At 39.6% G+C, this 10,882-nt stretch overlaps 1 protein-coding gene across 1 annotated transcript; it reads right to left on the reverse strand.

Annotated features, from left to right (window-relative positions):
• Positions 1-3,447: 3,447 nt before the first annotated feature.
• LOC132999386 (inhibin beta B chain) lies at positions 3,448-7,371 on the reverse strand. The gene is made up of 2 exons (XM_061069046.1): positions 6,553-7,371; positions 3,448-6,234 (listed from the first exon to the last, which is right to left on the reverse strand). The coding sequence occupies exons 1-2, from the start codon at positions 7,151-7,153 to the stop codon at positions 5,453-5,455; spliced, it is 1,383 nt and encodes a 460-aa protein (XP_060925029.1). The 5' UTR covers positions 7,154-7,371; the 3' UTR covers positions 3,448-5,452.
• Positions 7,372-10,882: the final 3,511 nt, after the last annotated feature.

Raw genomic sequence — 10,882 nt, forward strand, 5'->3', positions numbered from 1 at the left:
CTGAAGGTGATCTAAAGAGTTCAATCAAATTCAAATAGTTGAATCTAGAAATGCAAGATTTAAAAGATCAGACAAGATAGAGACCGATAGAGATAAATATATGTTTCTTTACTTCACAGTCTGTCAGTCCCTCAACTCAAATATTTGCCTTGCTGGTCTCAAGTAGTTGACAATCTTGGTTGTTGTTGGAGGTAAACGTGACAGAGTAAACAACATGAACCCAATAAAGCAGGAGTTGGTTTAATTGTTTTGTTCCTTGTAGTAAATCTGAATGATTAACCTTCGGGCTGATTACTGTTACCGGCCACCAGGTGGCAAAAAGGAAGAAGTTCAATTTTGTGTATATAAGGAAATGTACTGTCTTGGTAGACAAGCCACGACAAGTTAAAAAAGAAGGAAAATATCAATAATATTTTTGGCATTTGGCAATAACTTGATATTTAATCTTTATATTTAGTAAATAGCAAATTGACACCACGATTAGTTAGAAGCCTCAACACTGACTGGTTTGTAGTAAAACGCTGTCAAATTGTGACAGAAAGGAGATTTTAAGATATTACAAGTGAAATTATATACTTGTTATTTCTACACTAGATTTTAACAACATATTTATTGATCATTAAATACCGTGTATTTTATGCAAAACTATTATTTTTGAAACAGCCAGGTTTGTTTTGGGATCTTGAGGTAGGTGTAAAATATGGTTCATGATCTGATTTTACTTAAATCACTTAATTTATCTCCATTAGACAGCTAGCTGACCTCGTTTATAGTGCACACAAAGTCTAAAGTAAAGCTCCATCTGAGTTAACATGGAGGATGCAGGATACTGTGCGGTAACAAGCACCTCTGATGTAAAACACAGAGACATAACAGGTAACTGGGTCTGTGTAATGGGATCATCATGCGGATTTTATTTATTATTTATTTTATTATTAAGTTATTTTAAGTGCCGCATACACGGCAGCAAGAAGTCATAATATGCATCGTATTCTTTGCTTTCATAGGGCCAGATTCCTGCAGAGACCCAATCGCTGACTGATTTAAGTACAATTTTACCATCATCGTTGAATATTCTAACATGAAACACGTATAGTGAGATTCAATATCACTATAGGTGAGGCTAGAGATATCTCAGTGTAAATACTTCAGCAGTAAGCTGTACGTCAGGTTGGTTTGGGTACACGAAATGGCACCAGTTCACTACGTTGGCTAGCCTACATCTTAAATTGAATAATTGATCTGTCCTCTACTTGGGGAGTTAGTTTGGGTGTCAACAGTGAGTCTGATGGTACCTCTAATTCCTACTCACTTTTTTAAGCATTTCTGGAATATGTTGTACACGTGGATAGTGCAGATCCCTGACGATTTTTCTCGGAGTATGTATGTTGCAAATGATCACAAGTACATTAAAAAGTGTGTGCACTACACTGAACAGCCAATCTGTTGTTTACTGTTAACCTGGAGACTGTTGAGGGAAAGGCGAGTGTGAAAGCAGCTTTTCACAGGTCGTCCTGTCATGACATCGCATGGGACAAGTCTGACCGATGCCTTTACCCTCCCCAGGGGATTTGTGGGATTGTGAGTGGAGTGGAGGATTAGGGTTTTAGCGGCACACAACACACAGTCGGTCTGTAGGTCAGTGTGTCAGTATATCAGTGAGTCAGTAGGCTTTTATTTTTTCTCAGAGTAGGTCAGCTATCTGCTTTCCATGAGCGAGGCCAGTGGAATGACTTCCTTGTGTCAAAGAGTACTCAGCCACTCATGTTAACTCTTAACTGTTCTCAGGATCATGCTCTACAACCATAACACGTGCTGCCAATTGTTCAGCCACACCATCAATTGACAGTTCATCATTTAGATGCTCTTCAGATCTGCTGATGTAGAGGGTTAAAGGACGCCAATCCTGTGAAAATGCTTAGTATCCACTGAGCTGTTCCTGCAAATAAAATCTCCTGGAAGAAATATGAAAGCACAGATGACACAAGCAGGATCAGGAAAAAACTAGTAAGTAACTGGTGCTCAGGATTGTTCTGTGCAGATTGAGGTGAAACCATATTAGGTGTTGAATTATATTTTTCTTGAGTTTTTATTGAATCCATGTGCCAGTCCCAGTGGTTTGCAGCCTGGGAGTCTGTATAGTTGTATTCATGTTGTTAGTTATTGTATGCACTAGGCCACAAATATTTTAGAACTAAGAAAATAACTTCTGAATTATTTTGCATAAAGTCGACATTGTGTACAAGGTGTACGTATAAACAACTTTACTTAAAATGATTTCAAACACATTTTAGTGCACTCCCCTTAGACACTGGTTATAGTCCAGTTTGGATGGTGTAATATCAGCATTTCTGTTGGCTGTACAGGGGGAGTTGACAGGTTTTGGCAGTGCAAGTCAGGATATTTGGCAACAGAGGATTTATGAGATTCGATTTGAGTAGATCTTGTATAGGAGAATTTAATATCATAGGAGTGGTTGAAATATAAGAATAAAGCATAGACACCTTTCACGCCAGTGTGCCATGGTGGTGTCCCATATCATGATGTGCTTCTATAATAACAAAATAGGAAAATGTAATAATTTCTGTCTTAGCCCAGTTAACTGACCTCCTGTCGTCCAGCCAGAAGTCCCCAAACTGTATTTGTGACATACATTCTCACCAGGTTTGTGGCATCCAACAGGAGAGCAACCAACTGCAAATACAGATGCATGATGTGAAAAGGATTTCATGCCAAGAGAATGTGACACCTGTTTACTGACCAAACACAGACAGTCCATAAAGCCACTTCTACTATTTGTATGAGCAAATACGACCTTTGCCTTACAGACAGGGCCAATGTGATTACATGGCACGTACCTTGTTTTGTCATGATGGATACAATTGAGAAATTTATGAAAAGAAATTCACAAAAAATATAAATTTATATTGAATTACGAATTTGCATTTGAAACAAAGCCATGTGGTGTTTCACTGACAACATTTTAAGCGTGTTTCATTGTTTTAGCCATTGTCAAATGTGTAAGCATATATATTAATACATTACAATTTATCAGTACATCTTACATACATGATGTGTAAACCTGGTCTGTGATGGGTGAAAACTTAATTTATCTATATATTAAGTGAATTTTAATTAAACTAAAGCTTGTGTTTATGTATACATATCTGATTGGACTACTTTGGGGTGGTTAAAAATGCACAAGCTCTCGGGAAATATTATTGCTGTTCGTCACAGTTAAACATTATAAGAGGATTAAGAAAAAAAGGATTTGTGTTTATAAATACATACATTTTTCTGTGGGGTCAATTAATGTAATACATTTTTTTCAATAATTGTTAATCTTTTTGTTCCAAGGTGAAAGTCTACATTTATTAAAAAATACAATGGGAATATCTCGGCTCATTGATAATATTTTGTTACTAAAATAAACTTTAACAATAATCATTTCATTTCAGCACATTCAGACAAATTTTATTGCAAATATTATCATTTATTTGCAAAACAAAGAATTTGTTATACATTAAATATAGTATGAAATAAAAAAAATTCAATAAAAAGTCAATAATTATAAGTCAAATCCTGGCTCCATTCCCATCAGTTACATTATAAAGAAATTGTTGCATCATCTGTCATCTGCAATTATATACAATACCACACATTTAAGCACAACTTAGAGCTTAAAATATATTGCGAATTGACATTGTGCTCTTTGAAGGCCTCTAAAATTTGCTATAAAAATACAGTAGGATGATAAAGTGCATAGTAAGTTATGGTACAATGGCACCTCAATGTCACAATGAACCTTGTGACAGGAAGTGCTTAGAAGATCAATTTATGAACTGCAAAGATAGTCTCCAGTATTAAAAATATTATTTTAAAGTTTGAACTCAAAAGCGTAAATACAAGTGAATCATTTAAAGGCGCCATGGTCATTGATCCCACTGCTTCACAGACCTTCACATTACCTGACACTGAAGCAATAGCTAAATGTTTGAGCACGCTGCAGAAAAATAACCCTGGGGTCATATTCTGTCAAAGTCACAGTTACCCAACTGATCACCATACTTGTGTAAATAATACAGTGGAGATGCTGATTAAGCATATCTCAACCTGCATGCGGCATCAACTCCAATCAGAGTGAGCTTAGGGCAGATTTTCGAAGTTTTTAACTGATTCAGTTCAATTTCAGTCTTCTCTTGCACTGTAAAAAAACAACTGCTCCTTATCATAACTTTGTCATATAACTACATTTTTTCGTAGATGTAAAACAGAGTAAAATCATCAGAATAGCAGTAGAATTGTGTGACATGTCAACCTAAAAAATATTTTCTTGCACATGAGAGACCCATATGAAAATGGTCTTCCTCAAGGAAATATTCTTGGCCCAATTTTGTTTCATTATGCTTCCAGTTGTACAGTTCTGTTTCCCCAAATGACCCCAGTCCAATGCTTGCTCTCAGTGCTCTCAAACTTTTTAAAAACCAAATGAGGATTTTTCAAGTTTTTTAAAAGGTTCAAAAGCAGCAAGAGCAAATATAAACTTTGTGCTTTAGTTCGAGTGAGTTTAGACTCAAACTCAATTTAACTGCCATTTTAACTTGTTGTACTGAGAATGATGCTCAAATGCTTTTATTACCAGCCATTTACATTACTGAGTAAAGTTCAGGTGAGTTATAATTTCCCAATACTCGAAGAGTAAGTCCACTTAGTCATCACGACTTAAAGAAGGCACAATTTATATCTAGGATCTCTTAGATTCTATATAAAGAATGTGGACATTGTGACCATATGAAACATACAGGAAATATAATATCTTACATTATGTATTTTGCCTTGAAAGTCATGTCCCTTCTGTTCACAATTTCCTAAGATCCATAAAACAGTTTACTGCATCTTTGAACTGAATCCCAGCAGCAATTTTGGAAAACTAAATAAATAAACAAAATATGACAAAAATTAGAAAGGATTCACTTGAAGGCACCACATTATTCTCTTAATGTAAACCACATCTGCAATCTGTGTGACATCGAACTAGTCTGAACTAGTTTGCATTCCTGCCAAATGTTTTACATTGATATCACACCCTGATGTTCAGTTTAACAGGTGTTAATGTTGCTTAGTGTATTTCCTCTCTTTAATTTATGCCTCTGATATATGAATGAAATGTTTCTGCATTCACAAATTGTGCATAAATTAGAATGACTTGCCTGATATTAGATATTGAAACAAGTTACTTACATACTGCATAATACAAGACCTTAAAACTTAATAATCTTTATATGGCAGTTATCATTTTGAAGTCAAATTAGTCAGATGTTACCTGAGTAAGCGTGTTGAGTTTGGTCAACTGCTCTGTTGATTAGTGTTTGTATCACTCTGTGAGTCTCTGTCTACAATTAACACACAAAACAAATCTATGTTAAGTACCATGTCTCTCATATTGTCTCCTCTATGTGCATCCGCAGGATTCCACTATCATGTCAGGAACGTCCATTTTGACAATGCTGTGCTGAGAGTCAAAGAAGACCATGGAGAGTGGCCGGCGCTCGGTGGGAACACAACATGAAGATGTGGCTGTGTTGATGCCGTTGATTTTCAGTTGGCTGAAGACCGTGGCATGGAAAGATGATGCGATTCCAGGGGAACCAGCCAGATGTTGGGGGCACTGACCTATGCAGTAGTTCATGTGGTAGCCTTCAGGTGCAATGATCCACTCGTCCCACTGGATATCCTTGAATTTGATGTAGAATTCTCTCTTGCAGCACACGCTCACAACATTCCCGCAACGCAAGGAACGCTTCCTGAGTACGCGTTTGGAGCGGTCCTCCAGGAGACGCACCTTGGCCACCAGGAAGGGCTGGTGCGCGGGATTAGCTGTGTCATCAAAGGAGCAAAGATTCTTCCCATCTTCATCGCAGCTCACCTCCAGCTGTAGGCGGCGTTGGCCACCGTCGAGGAATGACTGCAGGGTGCGGGTGATAGGGAAGGTGTGCCAGTTATTGTCCTGGACCTCCAGCATCTTCTCTATCACCAGGGTGCGGTTGCTACCAGACACCTCTCCAGCTGCAGAAAGGAAGACTCTGGCAAAGAGTCGTGAGTCCCTGTGAGGGTCCTCAGAAGAGCGGGCATAGATCCACAGAGAGGACTCGAGTACCTGGATACTCTGCCCTCGTTCCTGCTGAAACTGGAAGTTGAGGCTGAGGCTGGCCCCCTCACCACTGTCCATCTTACCTACGGATCAATTTGAAAATAACACAGACTGTTAATATTTTGACACTGGAGATTGAACATTATTTAAAACAATGCTTATAACTTAAAGCAGCATATTCTAGCTATTAAAATCTATACATTGATGACAGATACTGTAAGTACTAACTGTCTCTATATCGCAAGGAACATAAAAACAACATTAAGTAGCCTAATTAACAAAGCAAGTAGAAAGTCTGACCTCATTTCTGTGCATATTGCACACATGAAACGTGACCTTTCTGTGACATGAGGGGGGGAAAAAACATTTTTACATAATAAAAAGGTAAATATCTAACTTACTTATATCTGCAAAGCTCACTATTTCATAGCCAGGATTTCTGGTTGGTATTTCGTTTTGTAGCTCAAGAGTGCCATCCTGTCTGACGCGCCCCGAGTGCAGCTTGCGCAGCGCAGTGAGGAGCGCAGCCCGGGGAACCGTGTGAGTTATGTTGGGTCTCTCTTTCAGGTGCAGCTTCTCCAAAATCTGCTGCTTGGCGATTTCTGTCATCAGCCTCTCCTCTGCGTCTCTCTCCATGGAAGGCAAGCCACACGACGCGCAGCCCGGGGACGGGGAGCCACTGGCCCGCAGAGCGCTCAGCAGCAAAGGTGCCATAAAGAGAGATAATGGGAAAGAGAAAGCCTTCATGCTTGACCCTAAAGCCAATAAATGCATCTCTGTGTTCGTCGTGCGTAAAAAGACCAAATCAAAATAAGTCTTCAAATCTTCCCTGAGTTGTTCTGTGAACGAGACAAGTTTTGTCAGAGGTTCTTTCTGCAGCTGGACACCGTGAGGAGAGCAGCTGAGAGACAGGAGTGGTGGTTCAGCCTCCAGCAGGTGAAGATATCTGGGGTAATCCACAAAAACTGGTGACACGTTGGAGGGACGCACCAATGAGCGCATCGGGGGCACCCAGCAAATCACTGGCAAAGTGTGTGTCTGTCGTGCGCTCTCACAACGCGCGCACACGTCCGCTCCTGACTCACAATCACCGACGTGTGGTAGCACCTAACTTCTGGTAACACGCCACACCTTTAGGTTACACTGATCTTAAAAGTGACTGATTCCCGTACATGATTAGGAAAGTGGTTCCTCCTTCACCCCAACAGGTAAAGTCCCTGTGCCACGTTGCGCGCTGCGGTGCCACTGAGCCCTAAACGCAACCTTGCATCACTCCTGCCAGGTGGAAGCAGGAATCCGGTGCCCTTTCACCCAGTTATAGGATGAGTTCACCTCGTAGTCACCTACAAGTGAATTGTATTTCCAAATGTGGGAAAGTGCTCGAGGCTCCGAGGCGGTATTTGAAGCAAGCTCTGTCATGTTCCCTCCACGGTGGCACAGTGTGTTGCAAAATGATGGTGCCTCTTGTGTGTGTGTGTGTGTGTGTGTGTGTGTGTGTGTGTGTGTGTGTGTGTGTGTGTGTGTGTGTGTGTGTGTGTGTGTGTGTGTGTGTGTGCGTGTGTGTGTGTGTGCGTGTGTTTGTGGGAGGGGGGGGGGGAAGAGGAGAAGAACAAAAGACAGTCAGTTTTATATGCTCATGCAGCAAAGTATTGTGTTTTTGGAAATTAACAAAATGTTTTAGCCACGAGAGACTACAGGGATTTGTTTTGTGATTCTGTTGTTTTGTGACTTCTTGACCTTGATATGTGACCCGGACCTACACATATGCTGTAGAATACAAATATTTTACAAAGTTCTGTAGACAAATAGGCCAGTTAGATATTCATATTTAGTTACTGCCACAGGTCAACCTTTACTTCATTTTGAGTTTTTACTCCTGTTTCTTTGCAGCATTTTGTATATTTCAGGACATTTTAATCCAGATAATGTATTGTCTTCTGATGTGCCGAGTTGAATACTCTGGTGTGTCATACACAAGTGAAAGATACATTTCCATAACTGCCTGCATTATTGGACAATAAAGTTTTGATTCTTGAATCTCAAAGAAGTTTGGATAAAGTGTGTGTAACAAATGCCATCAGTGGAATGGACCTGCACGATAAAGCCCATAAGGGAGTTAAAAGGTTGCTAGTAAGTTGCGTTACAAATTCAGTAATGAACCCTGTGCAGCCATGGAAAGGGAGCAACTTCTTTTGAAAGTCAAACCCTTCAATAACATGCAGGGTTTGATATGTTGCCTCCATGAACACACAGTGAACAATCAAATCATGTGTAAGTTTATCTTCAAAATATTTAAGTCACATCCGTGAGATACGTTTATTTCCCTCCTCTGATATTCAAGCTTTGTACTGAGACGATGAACGTTCAGGCCTTATCACATCACTGAAGAACTTGCCTGCCGACTAGTGGGGAAAGGTAAGAACTACAACAACTACATACACAGATGCACACATGAAAGGTGACGTTTTTATTCCAATCATCAGCATCCAATCCATCATCAACATAGACTGTCTTTCACTTATTAGATAGGTTTAACCTGGTGTATGGGAGATAAGTCAGTGATAGATCTGTGGAAGAATTACTCAGATCCTTTACTTGAGTAAAAGCAGCAATAAGTAAAGTTACATTTTGCACAAGTAGAAGTACATAAGATACCAAAACATAATTTTTTTGAAGGCCTTAGAAGCTGCCCTCTAAGTTTAGTTACATTTTAATTATTGTTATCAGTATAGGTTGACCGCATTACAACATTACTTTGCAAAACGCCACCCTGAGGTTTTATTATCGACAATAATACATCATATTTTATGAACTGATCACATGTTTTGTATGTAACATCACAGTCACTAGTAACAACAAAATGAAGTCATTGTCCTTTGTTTTAAGAAGTGGCCAATAAAGTGGCATAAATTGGAAATAGGCCTTCAAACATGACCATTTTAGAACGGCAATTATGAGAGAACGTTCAATCAAGCTGCACCTGATTTCACAAACTCAGATTTTTTTCCATCAATTATTCCCTGGGAGAACTGTGAAAATGGAGAGAACTCTACCTAGCAAGGTTGCAGTTTAATTATAGTTATTAACACAGTGTGGCTCATTTTAATCACAGCATAACTTTGCACAACTCCACTTTGAGGTTTAATCTGTAATAATGCACAATATTTTTATCAACTGGTCCTATTTTTTATGACAAATCACAGTAACTAGAAACTACAGTTGTCAGTTAAATTAAGTGATTTATCTTTGTTCTTAGAAGTGGACTATAAAGTGGCATAAATTGGACTTAGGCTTTCAAACTAAATCATATTTAGTAAAGACTTGTTCTGGCCGGTGTGAATGATTGCAATGTAAACTAGAACAGCACTTAGTAGAGTACATTCACTCAACCTGCAGCAAATTTCCCACACTCATTGATATCAGTCTGATAATCAGTGGACATGTTAAAAATCCTCCTCAAAAGGTTAAGTAACAGTTTAAAGGTTCAGGGTGTAGAATTTAGTGACATCTAAAGGTGAAGTTGCATGGAGCAGCTGAGTTCCCCTCACCTCACCTTAACCTAAAAAAAACTAAAAGAGAACCTGTGGTAACCTTCAGTTGTCATATAAACTCAAAAGGTGTTCAGTTTATCCAGTGTGGTCTACTGTAAAAAACATGGCGGCCTCCGTAGAGAGGATCCTCTCCCGATGCAGACATAGGATTTTTACATTACATTACATTAAATATCGCATAGCTGACACTTTTATCCAAAGCGACCACAACAGCAAGAATCCTGTAAGTACATTAGCGTCAAAAAAGGCCAAACAACAAAGTTCTACATGTAAGTGCAACATATAGGTGCAATTTGACTTCTTCTGTGCCCAGGTTTAGTCGTCAGAGATGTAGCAGCCTTTCTGCTGTCCTGATGTCAATGGGAGCTCGTTCAACCATTTGGGTCCAGGACAGCAAACAGTCATGATTTTGTCAAGTTGCTAAGTGTTCCTTGGGGTGAGGGAGCTACAAAATGATTGGCCAATGCAGTGCGGAATGGACGGGCTAGGGTGTAGGATCTGGACAAGGAGCCTGGACCAGAACCTCTAGCACCTTCTGAGAGAGAAGGGAACGTATTCTCCGGACGTTGTGCAGCATGTATCTAGACGATCAGGTTCTTGCAGCATCGTGCCGGTAAGGGAGAGTTGCCTGTTGAGTGTCACACCCAGGTTCCTTGTGACCTGGGTGTGGGCTAACACTTAGTTGTCAATGGTGATAGTCAGGTCCTGGGTGGAAGAGCCCTTCCCTGGTAGGAAAAGAAGCTTGGTCCTGTCCAGGTTGATTTTTGAAGTGGTGTGCGGACATCCACTGAGAAATGTCAGTCACACAAGCAGAGATTCGTGGGGTAAAGAAAACAACAACTGGGATTGTTGTATATTCAGTTTCTGCCAAGATTAAGATTCAGATTAAGATACATTTATTTGTCCCAAACACATGCAGAGACATGCACAAGCACACTCATGCAAGGAGGGAAATGTAACCTCTGCTAGATCCCTTTCACATAAATCTTACATACTGGATCTTTAATTATAGTAATTAGCACAGTGTGACTTCATGGTAATCTCAGAGTAACATTGCAGTATCATAGGTCGAATCTATGATACTGCATCTGTCATATTTAATGAAGCGACCACATGTTTTATCAGAAAAGTCACAGTCACTTGTAGCCACTCAAAGTGGTGATCGTCCTCTGAAGTGCAG

Source organism: Limanda limanda, chromosome 4 (genome assembly GCF_963576545.1).
Source record: "Limanda limanda chromosome 4, fLimLim1.1, whole genome shotgun sequence".
Taxonomy (NCBI): domain Eukaryota; kingdom Metazoa; phylum Chordata; class Actinopteri; order Pleuronectiformes; family Pleuronectidae; genus Limanda; species Limanda limanda.